Source organism: Telmatherina bonti, assembly GCF_933228915.1.
Source record: "Telmatherina bonti genome assembly, chromosome: 9".
NCBI lineage: Eukaryota > Metazoa > Chordata > Actinopteri > Atheriniformes > Telmatherinidae > Telmatherina > Telmatherina bonti.
In genome coordinates this window covers 27,949,899-27,965,769 of record NC_136627.1, presented here as the reverse complement: position 1 = coordinate 27,965,769, position 15,871 = coordinate 27,949,899, and the positions used below count along the sequence as shown (strand labels likewise).

Below are 15,871 nucleotides of genomic sequence, written 5' to 3'. Positions count from 1 at the left end.
ACAGCTTTTGTAATGTTGGTGGGCTTGCCTCACGACACGGGCAAAATATAGTCTATGTTTCGACTGGTGCATCTGTCTTGTCCACAACCAGCAGGCAGCCGTTAATAGTACTTGGATTTTCAGTCATGTCTTGTCATTATGAAGTCTGGAAAGCTGCAGGGAGCAGAGGTTAGAGAGGCACGCCCACTGCTGGGAAATGCAAACTGCTCCACTGGCTCTTATGAAAACACTGACAGGATATGATATCATTTTAATAGCCATGCACTGCAGTATCTCCTTGTTGCGTGTTTTGTCATGAAACACTGTCATGAAATGGACAGACATTGTAACGCCTTACAGAATATGTTTACTTAACCTGTGAAAAACTTCATTTAAGCCCTTTTTTTAATTTTACAGAGGCAGAATGGACGGTAAACCACGTGTTACCCTGTCATTCCAAGCCATATGATGCATACTGTGAATCACACCTTGTTAGTTCCCCTCTTTTTGTCTGCCATGTGGCATTTTGTTGAGTTGTTTACTTGCTGCATGTTGAGCTGTGTATGCACTTGGAAAAAAGACAGCATGTACAGTTTGGTAGGCCAAATTTAAGAAAAAACCACACCCAACCGGCGCAGATCAGAGACAACACAATCAAGAAAAAGTAAAATCTGACCAAATAAAAATGACTTTTATTTTCTTTTTGCTTTGATTAGATTGAACATAAAAACTGCATAGATAGATAGATAGATGGTGCTGATATCCGTCTTTTTTGTGCCTTCTAACTTATTCCTGCTTGTGTGTGTATGTCTCAGCAGATGTTATGGAAGGGAAGAGCGCCATTCTGCTGGGCATGAGTCAGTGGAACTCGAATGACCTGGTGGAGCAGATCGAAACTCTGGGCCAAATGGAGGACCATTCACATGGTACACACATTCATGTTCAGACTCACACACATACCCACAATAAAATGTGCATTTTCCTTGCTCACACATCCATAGTGAAGGTTTCAATTGCCTGGAATAATGGTGACTGTTATCCACTGAATGATGGCGATAACAGTGGGATCGTAAATGGAGTGTAGCTTCTATTTTAAGCTACTTTAAGTCATTTTTGACTATACAAGTAAAGAGGGAAATGGTAAAATATAGTATGATTTCACCTTACAATGCTATAATGGGAGCAAAGAAATATTTCCTAAATTTAAGCTGCATTCAGACCCGAAGCCTTGCAGACAAACCACGTTAAAGCCTGTGCAATTGCATTTTTTTTCTGGCAAATTTAACTTGAAAGGCACAAAAACTGAGAGATTTATTTTTCCTGGAGTCACAAAAGGAATACTTTTTTTTAAAAAACAAACCAAAAAGAAAAAAAATATGAAGAAACCTTTTTTTGTGGCATAACACAGCAGGGGTGCTTTCATTCTCATAAAAAGAATAACATGGCCTTGCATAAACAGCAATATTATTATCAGTGGATTTTTTTCCACCGGTCGTCTTGTCCACTTCCAAAAGAAAACCAAACGAACAAAATAACAAAACAAAAAACAAATCTAGAACCAAAACTATAAGTTGTTTGACTTTCTTGAGGTTCTTATTTGCTTTATTTGTTTGGCCCCCAAGCTCTCAGTTTATCTGAGCTTGTTTGAAGGAAACGGTTTGTAGGTCAACAAGGAGGAATGGGAGATGTGACAAAGGCTGGTTATAGTTTGCTTAGTTTAATCCATAAATCACTTAACTAGACAGATCAATCTCCTTTCTCCCTCAGCTAAGTATCACTGAAATACATTGAAGTGTATTTCACTCACAATACCTGATGGTTACAGATAATACCATTGGATCTCAATATTTTAGGTGCGTTTCCCAGGATCAGCTGAGCAGCAAAGTTACCTCCTCGTGCACTCAAAATGAGGTTTACCAGCTCAGCAGTCTGTTGTTTGCAGTCAAGTTTTCTGATCAAAATAAGTTTATTTGCTCTTATTGTCTTTTAATGTTACTTTTACGAAAGCAGAATTGCAATTTGGATAACACATGATTAATGGCATTCCCAGTCAACAACAAGCAAAGTGCTTTTGCTAAAAGCCACTGATTTAGCGAGTAAAAATGGGGAGGCAGCATCATCAAATCACCGAGAATTAGTTGACAGAGGTTTGTTTATTTATGATCTCTCTGCTATGATTATCAACCATATGGCAAATGTGTGGGTTGAGAAACAAAACTGTGAGGTAAAGAGGCTAAAAGCTGCACTGGCTTGCAGAAGTGGGTGTTTTTAATTGTTATGAGTCAGCGTTTTACGTTACACTGAGATCTTTGAGACCAAGTTAATGTGAAAAGGTCGCTGGACCCTAGCTTCTTCCACCTACACAGTCCACAGCATTAAAGTGAAATGGATCACATTATTCTTGCTTGCATGTGGTGAGCATTTTGTTATTGATCCTTGGATTGAGCATGCATGAATAAATCGCATTGTGAGTAAGAAAAAAACATGAGGGTAGTCGAGATATTATCACAGACATATGCTGTGTGTTTCCAACTCTGGGCTTCTTCTTAGCACTGAGTGATGCCTGAGGTTAAGCAAACAGCTTGAAACATGCTGCTTCTTAGTTTTATTATGTGCATCTAAAGCACTAGTTGGAATAATTCACACTATTCAAGCGGAGAGGTTTTAATGCTTTCTTCCTACTCCTATGTAAACCTTTAAAAAATATATAATCTGGGATTTTGTTGTTTGATGACTGAGCCTGCAGAGGAAGCAGCCAAGAAGCCAGGAAGTGTTTAGATGACAGAAATCTGGACCAAGACGTTTTGCTCCGTGTGCTGGTTATTTTCTTACACAAGTGAAATGACTGGGAAAAAAAATCAAATGAGGAATGATGGTGTTGAAATAGTAGTTTGACAAAATGTTAATTTGAATGAAGCATTTTAATTGGGACCAGTTAATGTGGTTTGGAAACTAGAAAACCTTTAAAATTGTGCCCCTTGTCAACTTGATGTTTGTATTCATAATATAAAACCTGCCAATACAGTACAATAAAAAGCAGATAGATAATTTCAAAAATGATTTTGCTCCTATGTACGAGTTACAGAAGTGACTTAACCTGCTGATAAATTTGAGCCCATTTTCTTTCTTTTCTTTGTTTAATGTCTGCCTCTCCTTACACTGTAACACTCCAGTGTCCTTAAGGTTAGCTTAGCAACTGCTGATCTTCTCACCCCAGCAAATATCTTGGCACATGTCATTTCCCCTGTGCTGCAAGACTCTCATTGAAGTGCTATAAAGCCTATTTCAAGCATAAACTGATTTCTATTTCTGCTCCAAAATTCTATGAAATCAGTCCAACTAAGTTGGAACTACTAACATGTTCAGCATTCAGTATGGCATAAGTAACAACTAAGTAGGCCAGAAATGTATATATAAATAAAGAAAGAAAGAAAGAAAGATAAAACAGCCTGAAAGTATTTAAGCTGCACCTGAAGCTCCTGTTAATTGTAATTTTCTCCTAAGTTTGACACAACAGATTTTTTGCAGCTTCTCGACAAGCAGCAACAACACCAAAAATTGCATTCAGGTGATGTAAAGGATTCGGTTAATGATATCTACATATCAGCAACCGTTGCCTCCGCAAAGTCCATTCATTTCTGATAATGGACACCTCGGAGGGCATTATCCCTTACATATATAACAGGAATGCTTTAAACATGAACGTATGTCATGTAACTTTTTTCTGCCACTTTCACAGGAAGGCCAAATAAAACTCAATAAACATCAACCACAGAGTGATTGATAGAAATTGATTGGACATGCAGCACATGTCTGAAAAGCTCTACAACAAAGGTTGTTTACAAAATTGGGTAAATTGCTTGATTTGGAAAGTGTAAATAAAGGTGTAAAAGAAAAATGGAAAACAAAGCACAGTAGCTTTGCAGGACAGTAAGTGAAACAAACAGATTGATGGAAAAATATGAAATTTCAGCAGGTTTTTGTATCACGCTTCAACACAGGCAGTAAATCGAGTGATTCTCCAAACAAATTGCCCCAGTGAGAAAGTTATCTAATTACTTTCATACATCAAACTCTGGTGTGCTTATGTAACCACAATAACTGCATTACATACCGCTTAGAGATTTGATAACACGGTATTTATTATACAAAAGAAAAAAGTTCCCTGTGTGTTTATAAAGTTCACAGGTTGATATATGTCTTTCCTCTCCATTTCTGGTTTTAGAATTTTCCAGACCCTTTTCTTGTGTTATCCATTTTAGTTTTTGCATGGGGAAAAACAAACAAACCAAAAGCCCCATCATGATCAGGTAAAATAACAAGGAGCAAAAGGAAGCTTCACATTGTTAAAATAAATCCCCAAATAGTCGGTCAGTTCTGAGCTGAGAGCATATCTCTTGTTTTCTGTTCTGTTTACTTGGCCGTCTCCTGTATATAGTCCTGCTGAGATTTAAGAAGCTGCTCCTGCAGTAACACGAAGGCTACATTACAAATACCGTACACCCCTGAGCATCCCATTAAGAGACCACTCACAAAGTCAGTAATGATGTGTGAAGTGCTTCACCGCAGCAGCAGTCTTTTTATTATTACATTGCTCCAGAATAATATGAGCATATTGGTGGCTGTCAGAACAGATAAAATTCCTGTTTCATTTTTCCTTTTCTAAACAAAACATTATGACTGGTTCTATTTGAAAGTTTTGTGGGTTTTTATGGAAAGTCTTTCCATATTACTTGTTAATCCTTAAATACTTCCCTCTAGTCTAGATATAGCTGAACATGTGAAATATTGAATGCATGTTTTTGCTGATGTTGATTAAACCTTTAATGATGGATTAGAACTTGGCAGCCATTATTCCAGAAATAAAAGAAAATGTTAATGTAAAGCATTATCACAAAGTCACTTTTGATGCAAACCGTGATGTTTTATTAATCACTGCCATCTCATTTGGTGATTTAAAGCAGCCACAAAGCAGTGAGAGAAAGTTTAACTATGACAATCATGTTGTTTGAAAGACTTATTTTATTTCCAAAATTGTACGTTTGTGTACTTATTTTGAAAATAATTAAGAATTTGAACTTCCTTCATCATAAAGCTGAAGAGTGGTAACGTATTTGTGCTTTTCACTTTGACACCCCCAAGTTAAAACCTTTTGGTCTGCTCTTCAAGTTTCGAGTAAGTGATGGGCATGCAAGTAATGGTTTAGAAGAAATGTTGCAGGGTGCAAAGGATTTGGATTTGAATGTTTTCTGAGGACTGAAATTTCCCCTTGAACGGAGTCTCCAGCCAATGAGGTATTTGTTTGTTTCAGTTCAGTGTGTGTTATTTCATATTAAAACGACTTGGTCTTGTTCAGTTTTCACTGTAAAATATGGGAAAAGTCTTCAAATAAACATAGCACAAGAAAGCCACTTGCATCTGCCTGTGCTTCAAGGTAATTATAGAAAGTGGAGAGGAAAAATCAACACAACGTAAAAGCAACATTACATAGGAAAGGTTCTTGCGTGTTTAGTACGGAGCCTCAATTTTGACGACTTCTTGACAGCAATGAAAACATGGTAATTTTTGGTAATACTGTAACACTGTGATAGTAAGCTACAGAGTTATCCTGATATTTTGAGAATATGTCTCTCGGTTTAGGTTAACAACACACACATGTCCATGACATTTGTAGCCAGGAATTTTACTGCATATTTTGATTTTACAAATGTGAAAACTTTGCTTTATTTGACTTTAAATTTGCCAAACTATCATGCTGGTGTGATGACCTCAGCAACAACCATGTATTTAACCATTTTCTCTGTTTAAAAAATCTTTATTACCAAGTTGCATCAGTAAATGAATTATTTCTCAGAACGAAATGAGGATTTTTGGAGTTCAGCATCATAAGGTTGTCGGTTTGTTTATTGGTCAGCTGTTCATTTAAACTTCAGAAATATTTTTGGCCCCTTTGCTGCTCACTAGTGACTAAAGATGCTGAAATATTAGATGGGAACGAAGGATTGTATAGCTGATAGCTTATAGCTGCCACTGCTGTCAGTTACAGAAGATCTATGAGCTTATGGGCTCGTGCATATCAAGGGTCACAAAGAAAATCCTTCTTTGCTCCCCTTTTCTCTAACAGAATATGTGTTTTATTTAGTGAGTTAGGTTTTAAGTTTACTGACTCTCCATTGAAAAAACAAAATGTGTAATAGATTACCAGGGATGTAAAATGACATGAAGTAAATCTGTAGAGCCCTATATCTGACATCAGTGCACTGTCTTTTAGGTTTTGTGTTATGATACTCTGAATATCTTTCTACTATGTGCAAACCAAACTCATCTGAGAGCACTGTATAAAAACATCGTAGTCAATTTTTTTTATTGAGAGAGAAACGGCAGTACAGATTATTTGTTTCTTCTGTCTCTTAGGGTCTTAAGAAATGAGTAATTGCAGAGTAGTTTCATAATGTCTCTAGAAAGAAATATTTATGTGGTATTACGAGTGTTTATGCACTTCACAGATTCACTGATGTAGTGTGATTGAAATGAAAATGGACCGATAGTATGAGACCAAATTCATACAGATTTCATTACAAAAAGAAACCCAGGACTGCTGGTTCAGAATTTGAAGCTCCCAGCGGCTGCTGAGAATTTTATTTGGAGCATGTAGTATTTGTAATTACAATGTTGCTCTCTTCTTCTCTTTGCTGCATTGGAGTCAAACTTGCTGAATATAGAAACACTAATCAGCATGGTGCCGCATACAAATGTGCATACAGTATGCCTGTTGAGGCTCTGCAATAATTTTTTCACCCCGCACTCACAGGAATATTTATCCTGTACCACTGGCCTAGTAAGAACAAAAATTTTAAAACAACAGGGATGTATATATTTGCAAGTGTGTGTACTAGAATCTACAAAAATAAGCATTTTGTTGCATTTTAACCCTTAAATTGTTTAACTGTGAGGCTTAAAAGTTACAGCAAATGCCTCTGAACAGTTTTAACTCTTTAAAGTAGGGCTCTACAAATTCAGTCTGCAAGGTCCAGTATCCTGCAGATATTGGATCTGTCCATGAAGCAACACACCTGAGCACACACTTGAGCCTGGAGAATGTGAATGGGGTGCAGCCTGGCTGCTGCTCAGTGGCGATCTAAGGATTCTGGCCCTCCGTTGGCATGGTGGGTTGCCTTTGGGCTCTTTGGGCCCTGGGGTCTGTCTGCCCTGGGCGGCCAGTGCCCGGCGGGGCCGGCCATCGCCAGTCTTTTACACTGGCTGGCCAAAAAGATCACCACCTGTATTTAAGAAAGAAAATAAATATGAGCCTGGGTAATTACTGCATGGGTGATTATCTTTCAGCTGGCAAGCAGTTGTTTAAAGCAATGAGGAGTTTCTCATTTCCTAAACTATCATGTTGAAAGACACATCCCATGGTCGTGGAAAAGATGTTAATCTGTTTTAGAAAGGTCAAATCACTGCCATGCATCCAGCAGAGAACTGTCCGCCGCATTATTACAAACTGGAAGAATAATGGCGAACCATCATCTTCAAGGAAGAAATGTGATCAGAAAAAAATCACCAGATTAAAAACTTTTAAACATTTGATGAAGTCCAATGAAAGAAAAACAACAGAACAGCAAATAATAATAGTGAAAGTAAAGGGGTTTCCTCTTGCACAATCCGAAGGAAACTGGACAGCTGTGCAGCCATAAGAACACTACTAATCAGTGAAACTAACTGGAGAAAGGGTTTTAATTTGCTAGGGAGCATGCAGATTGGACTCTGGAGCAACGGAAGGTAATATGGTCTGATGAGTCCAGATTTAACCTTTTCCAGAGTGATGGGAGCATCAGGGTGGGAAGACAGGCAGACAAAGGGATGCATCCATGAGGTCTGTAGAAGCATGTGGGGATGGTCTATGATCTGGCGTGCTGCAGAGCTTGGTTCAGTAACATTTTATGTCCAAAGATGAGGTCAGCTGACTTCCTGAATATACTGAATGAACAGGTTATTCCATCAATGGATTTTTTTCTCCCCTAATGGCATAGGCATATTCTAAGATGACAATGTCAGGATTAGTCAGACTCAAATTGTGAAAAAGTGGTTCAGGGAGCGTGAGACATCATTTTCATACATGGATCCAGACCTTAATCTCATTAAGAGTCTTTGGGACATGCTGTAGAAGGCATTGCACAGTGTATTTCTCCTCAGCTTTTTTTGGCCACTTACTTTGGCCTTTTCCTTTTCATTTTCATGCATGAAACTTCCTTTGTTTTCCTACATTCATTACTCTTCCAGCCATTGGCAGCTCCAAAACCTGTCCTTCCCAATAGAGGTGACTTTCAGTAATGAAAACCCTGGAAACACAGAGGTATGCTTTAACACACCTGTGTCTTATTTTCCTTTGTTGCTTTCTTCTCTATCTCTTCACTCTGACATTCTGTGATCAAACTTCCGCTGCTGCTCCGCTGTATTTTAAGCTCACCATCTGCTCTTTTAGGAAACACAGTTATCTCTGTATTTTCAAGCTGTGTCCTGTTGACCGACACCTTTTTTAACTTTAGTCTCTCTTTTGTTGAATGATATAGCACAACTTGAAACAACCTCATTGCATGGGGGATCTCCTTGGAAAATGAAACTCTCTGTTTAACGAAAACCGTTGATTCCAGCTTGGCTGTGTCCTCGATGCGAGCAGCCAAGCTGGCATACCATTAGCTGAAACCGCTACATCAGAGAGACAGTTTGGTAAAAATGACTAAGTAATAAGTCCTTCCAAACAACCCAAAGCAGACACTCCCCACTCCTTTTTTTTCTCAGAAGATAATACACGTTAAGAATATATAAGACAGTAATTGACCCGGAGAGAAATATAGCGGATGGGTGAATGATTTTTCATTTTCCGTGGAGCATCGCAGCTCTCTTTTCTTTATGCACCCTGTAGCTCTTTTCAGAGACACACACAGAGATAGAAAACAGGAATTTATGGTGTGATACTCATCTATATTCTACCCCTGCTTCCCCAAAGTCGAGCCATTTTTAACACATGATGCTTGCATAAGCAGTCTCTTGCTTTTTGAATTCTTGTTAAATTCATATTTTTGTCTTTCTCTTGAAAACACGGCTGCTAAATATGCTTAAAAGCTGCAGGGACAAAAGCAATTTTATCTTCATAATTAAAAAGAAAAACAGGAAAAAAAAAATAAAGGCAGTGGGTTGTTATAATGAAAAACAAAATGGGCTGACCTTAAAGACACCAGTGAGCTCATCTTTAGTTTTTATATCCCTTGGCTGTGATTGTACCTTTGTTGATACCGACTCCTTTGTATCTACATTTGTGTTCTGTGTTTGTTCTGCCTAGGAAAATAGTTTATCTGTGGGTTTACATGTGCATGAAAGACTTGATTTGTGTGCATACGTGCATGCTTATCTGGCAGGATATGAAACACGGAATACTGTGTGACTGCACACTGAGGACAGATAATCGCACCCAAACAATGCTGTTCCTGCCTGGAGATCCACGAAGGTGGGGAGGGGGAGAAGATGGAGGAGGAGGACTGTGTGAATAATGAGATGGAAATAAATAAACCTTAACAAAGCACTGTACTTCTAGGCTTCATATAAACTCACAGCTACTTTATTTCCATCCCACTAGTACTGGGTTGTGATTCCTCTTTTCCTTTCAGAACTGATCTAAAGCTCTGCTACAGACTCACTGTTGATACTCAGGTGCTGGGTTGTGACGTAGTGCCACAAAGCAAAATGCTGCTTTGAAGCGATGCTGCAGCTTTAACCTGCTATTTCTAATCCCTGGGATGCTGCAAGACAATAGTGGCTCCAAGATTGTACATTATAAATGTCAGTGTGCCATCAAAACAAGCCCAAAACCCAACATTTTAAGATTGGAAAGTTGTTTTATGCTATTTAAAGTAGATTTAAGAAGATGTTGGAAAGATTCCTCAGAGGTTTTGTTCCATATTAGCATGAGAGCATCACACAGTTGCTGCAGACCTTTTCTTTTGTTTGGCATGCTTAGAAAATATGCTGAAATTAACACCGTTTGACAAGCTCCAAAAATAATCCGAAGAAAAGAAAAGAAATCAAAGTAATCATTTAAAAGGTGGTGGTCACAACAGGTGTCTTAAGTGGGCTAGATCTATAATCACTATGATCCACACTGATTGGAAAACAGAACAGAAACAAACAAACAAACAAAAAAAAAATCAATAAACAATTCTAAAAATTTAGCATTTAATCTCCCAAACATTTATTGCTAAGACACTCAGTTTGCTGTTCTGTGTAGCACCCTTTGCACCACAGTTTCTATTGGGTCTCTGCATATGTTAGTTGTATTGAGTGGTTATTATTTAAGTAACAGTTGCCTTTCTATCATCTCAACCAGTCTGCCCATTCCCCTCTGACATCTGATACCAGCAAAGCATTTTCAGTCAAATTGTTGCTCACTGGATATTTTCTCTTTTTCAGACCATTCTCTTTGAGGCCTAGAGATGGTTGCGTGTTAAAATCCCAGTTTCTGAAATACTCTTGCACCCTTGGGTTATCTGATTTACTGGTTTATTCATTTCTTACATGTCATAGTAAATCTGTCAATAGTTTGTTCTGAATTGCTGCAGTTTCTATGTTTTATAAAAGTTTGATCCAGTGGTTTTGGGACCAGACTGGTGTTAATAAAACATCAAGACAGCCTAGAATGCAGAACTTGGTTGTTTCAGGACAGCAGCTATGGCATACAGAGGTGCATATAGAGCTGGGATTCTTGGGTGTGTTTCTGGTTTTCAATTCAAATACACCTTATAGTTTTGTTGTTGTTTTTTATTTTGTTCATCTCTGATGCTGCTTACAGTTGCTGGCTTTGTCTTCCTGCAGGGGGACCAAGAGATGCCATTTATGTCTGTGTACTGGTGAAGCAGATGGTCTGGAATCTGTGATTGGATTGCAGTGTTTTCTTTGAGGTGTCTTTCTCTCTATTCTTTGTTTTCTGTTTATTTCCATTTTCCTTTCAGTTCTCATTCTGTCGTTGTTCTGTCTTCTTCTCCGGTCTGGTCCAGCAGTGCTGAACTCAGTAAAACAAGCATTTATTCAAAATAAACAAACAAATAAAATAAAATAAAAACTTAAATAATTCAATTCTGCTTGCTTTATTGCTGGAGAGGACAAGTTAAAAAAAACCCAAAAAACTGGGATTCTTAGAGACAGACTGTGAATGTGTTGCAATATACCCAGTCGCTTTGTATACCATATACTCTTGAAGTGAGAGTCCGTATCCAGCTGTGTGTCTGGTCAGTGGGTTTGCCATGCAGTCGAGCTAGTGACGTCTCCTAGGGTCTTTTTTTTACCACAGGGCAACTTGGGCCCTAATGTCGGCAGTGGTGAACAGATGGCTGAATGTGTTAAGCATGCCTACACTGTGCCAGGGGTCAGAAGAGGCTGTTTAATCCAGTCACGAGACAGAATTCCTCCAAATGAATATCCTAACCTGTTGCTACTCAATACAAATGATGGAGTTAAAGTGAACTAACGCAGCACTTATTTCTACTACTGCATAACGATCATGCCAGCGTCTTATCAAGTATAGTATGAAAAGTCTATTAGAGGAAACTGAATTGGAAATTATTCATTGTAATTTTTTATTATGCATGATAAAATTGGTCTTTTGGTCTTTAATTTCTACTTTAGTTCAACGTCTTGTGTTATTAATTCAATTCAATTCAATTCAACTTTATTTATATAGCGTCAAATCACGGCAATGCCATCTCAAGACGCTTTACAGACAGAGGGGAAAACATAAAGAAGGCCAATGTGTAGCTAAAAGCCTTATATACAAGCAAAATGACTGATGTAAACCTTTATGAGTTTTTTTCTTTTTCCTTTTTTTTAACATCTATATTTTTTGAGTACATGCAATAATTTTCTCCCAAAGAGCCCAACAAATTCTGAGGTTGGGTAGGAGAATAACTTAGAACCAAATTTAATGCCACAGTAAAAAATCTTTGGTGATTTAATTTAACTGATTCATATTGTCTTGGATTTAGGAGCTGTTTTTTTGTTTAATAGCTACGAATTTATTTCTTTAACTGTTCTGAAGCAGTAGGTACAAAAAAGACTTTTTAAGGGCTAGAGAAGATAATAGTTCTGGCTTAAACACTCCTTTGCTACATTTATACCATGTTAAACACAACATTTCCCATGAGTCTTTAGCCATGCACCCGCCTGACATTTCATTCACTGATGCATCATCTGAAGACGAAGCAGCGTGCCCAAATGGCTTATCAGGTTGTTGGATAGGAAGCCTCATGGAAGCAAATGTCTCCAAAAATTTAAGTAAGAACATTTTTGACTGATAACAAGGTCTTAAATCTACTTTAAAAATGCACCCTCTGGTGACTTTAAAAAAAATTCCCGCAGAGAAGTGATGTGATGATTGAGAGCGTGTCAGAAAGTTAAGAGCTGCATACAAGAATAAAGATGTCAGCGTTTAAAAGAAATCCATAACCACTAGTTTACTAAGTTTTTTCTTCTTTTATTTAACCTGCTTAAAACAAGCAACTATGTTCCACGGGAGCTAAAATTCAGTTTTTACTTGCTCATGTAAGACTGAGGCAGATCGCCTAAATGTAAGAGATCCTGAATGGTTAAAAAAAAAAAAAAACGTGCCAGAAGTAGTCTTGACAAAGTGACATATTGTTCATCAGCACTAAAAGTGACTGGTTAGCTCAGTTTAAGCCTGTAGGCTAACCATACCATTTTCTTAGACCAGTAGAAAAAACTTCCATTTTTAAGTAGGACAGTCCATCCTACTTCTGCCCCATCAAGCAGAAAACATGTCACCACCAACCAGATCAGAGTGTTATTCTTTATTTATCCAAATTAAGCATATTTATCCTTTTAAATGTAATTTTTTTTGCCAACATCAATTTGTCTCGACCCCTAGGCACACATGTGATGTACACTAGCCGTTTGACAGCAATATATTCAGTATTTTAAAAGACAAATTTAGCTTGTCCTGCTTAATAAAGCAAAAGATTTGGGGGTAGAAAGCATTTTCAGGAAGACAATGCTGCTGTTTCCTGTGCACATCCTGCCAGCAGCACAGATAATTCACCATGATATTGCAGCTCTGTAATGAGTTGATTCACACTTCAGCAGCCAGGAAACTTGGAGGGCATTTTGCCATGTTGCCATCTATGCGAAGATATTAATCTAGTCTTCCTTTTGAAAAATGCAGTCTTTTGCCTGTTGCTCTCATCCTGCTGCTCTTGTCTTTCTCCCCATCTGTTCAGCTGAAGGTGATAGATGTGTAAGTGTGGCAGAAGTGCTTGAGACCTCGGACGAAGACGATTCACTGAGCAACGAACAGAATACCCAAACAGTTCATGTGAGAGACAAAAGTGTAATTTTTTTATGAGACAGTGACATTTCTGACAGAAAGATGCACAATAAGGATCAATATTTCATCCTTCCTCATTTAGGTCTACTAGACTTTTCTGTAAAGCCTCTTTATCTTCAGAACCCTCTCACTGGGGTCAATTTTCTTTTCTTCACTCTCGTAGATGAGTCATGAAATACCTAAGAGTCCTATGTGGCAACAGAAGCACCGACGTGCTCGCCTGACTGGGCTTTAAGACACTGGAAATGGCCATGGTGCCCCTGAACTGTGGCAGCTTTCTGTCGGGGTGCTTATGAGGCCACATCATTTTGTTAGGAGAAAAAGATTGCGATGAGAGATCTGCTAAATACCACTAAAACTCTTAAGAAAAGGAAGACAATGAATGAAACCAGAATAGATGGATTTTTAGCACGACCTGCTGCAGAGGGAAAAAAAAGCGCTGTTTGACTCGAACCACAGGAAGGCAGTTTATACCGATGAGCTGTGCCAACAAAAATCTAATTTTTTTTCAGTTTGCTCCAGTATCAGACAAATGTCTCTCTTGACATTGAATTCAGGAGCAGCTCAGCATGTGTGCTACTTTCACAAATGATAAGGTGAGTGAGGCTCTGCTGTTTCTTCTGCCTCTCCTGCAATCTGCTGAATGTAGCTGTTTACTTCAGATTGCCAGTCACTTTATTTGCTGGTACAGTGCTTTGATAAAGATGTAGCGCTTTTGGTTTTGACTCTGATTGCTTGAGGTTATTGTTGAATATCTTGTTCTAATTTATTTTGCCTGCTCCAAAAAAAAAAAAAAAAGAAAACGTCACTACCTTGGTGTATTTTAGTAAAGTGATGCAGTGAAAGGAAATGTTTAGATTTGGAAAAAGCTATTTACCTTAAATGGTGCAGTGACTAACTTCTTAAAACTTAAACAACCACGTTGACGGGAGTGTGGGTAATACGGTCATTATTATTGGTCTGTATCAAGCAACCAAACAAACCAGTGGAGTATTTCCACCCCCACGTTTCTTAGAAAACTCTCCAAAATATTTTTAAAGCCTGAAAAGATAGTGGCGAACTCATTGTAAGGTTTCATTCTGAAATTAAGATCATTTTCAGAACCACAATTCGACTAAACCTCAAACTGATGTGAAGCCTTAAAAATATCAATGAGATAAGTTTCCAAAAATGAGAAAGTGAGGGGGTTAAATCTGATGGAGAGAATACAGACTGGACTGTAGGGCAATTAAATGGTAATGGGGTCTGATGGGTCAAGATTTACTTTGTTCCACAATGATGGGATGATCAGGGTGAGATGAATAGTGGACAAAGAGCTGCATCCATCATGCTTTGTGTGTGCTGTACAAGGCTTTTGAGGTGGGCTACAATCTGAAGTAACAAATTTAGAAAATTCTTGAAATGGCTGAATTGTGATCAAAAGGTAAAAAACTAAATTAGGATAGTCATTCAAAATGTTATAAAGTTTAAAAATGTTGACCAGAGGATTTTCCTGCTTTGGGAGTTTTAAAATCCTACAGAATAAGACAAATTTACCTGTATACTGCTTGTTATTATGGGCAGTCAGTGTCGTTCATACATGCATGCATCTTTAGCGAACCATGTAACGTGAAGATTATGTGTTACATGGTGTTAATGGGTGTTTTGAATGCTGTCCATGTGTAAAATTAAGGATGAGAGCCCATTAACACAAACAAATGAATATATTAAGTGCAAGTTTTTTCAGGCATTTCTTCAAGTCCATTATGCATTTTTTGGTTAGTGTAGTTTTGTTTCATGTGTTCAGCATCTTTTCACTTTTTTACATTTATGTTTTTAAAGTCTGAATGTCTAACGTATTAAAACAGCATTTCCATTCGAAAGGCTGTGCACGTGCTATCATGTTTTTATTATTTAAGTAGCAAGAAATGTTTAAAAACCCTTATTTAAAGTTAATTAGTGGCATTTAGGGGAAAATATGTAATTTAAGTGAGGATTAAATAACGAGGAGCTGTGCATTACACCATTTTAATGCACGACACAGAGCCTAGAACACCACAATGCGCACCACTTACGGACATGTTTTTGTTTGCGTATTGCATCTGGGTTGAAATAGAGAGATTGTTCACAAGTCTCAAATCATAAATCCCAGTCAAGTCACTAAAAATAAAAATGAAGCGAATGGACTCACAGACTTTAGTCCCTATCTCCCATCTCACCTTGCAGCTATTATAGGATTATAATAGGCTTCAAGATATTTCCTTTGATGTTCCCTACTTAATCTAAAAAAGATTTCTATATAGATAGAAAAAAAACATGAATTACTTCTACAGTGTATTCTGCTTAATGTTACAATGTGAGTTTAGATTCTTTTAATCCCTTTTAACAAGAAGTATCCTTAATACCTGCTGTAATATTCACAACGGTTTAAATGATTTAAACAAGAAAATATGTGAATCATCACCACAAGTTACCCTCCAGGGACCATGAATGTCAGCTTCGATCACGTTCATGGAATACATT

At 37.8% G+C, this 15,871-nt stretch overlaps 1 protein-coding gene across 1 annotated transcript in view; it reads left to right on the top strand.

Moving 5' to 3' along the window:
• Nucleotides 1-794: 794 nt before the first annotated feature.
• The window catches only part of pitpnm3 (PITPNM family member 3), a gene marked incomplete at its 3' end in the record, with an annotated part of 59,838 nt that continues 44,761 nt past the window's right edge, over nt 795-15,871 (top strand). Inside the window, exon 1 of the mRNA XM_079246174.1 lies at nt 795-905. Within this exon, the coding sequence (XP_079102300.1) occupies nt 803-905 (103 nt within the window). The 5' untranslated portion in view covers nt 795-802. The remainder of the gene's footprint in view (nt 906-15,871) is intronic.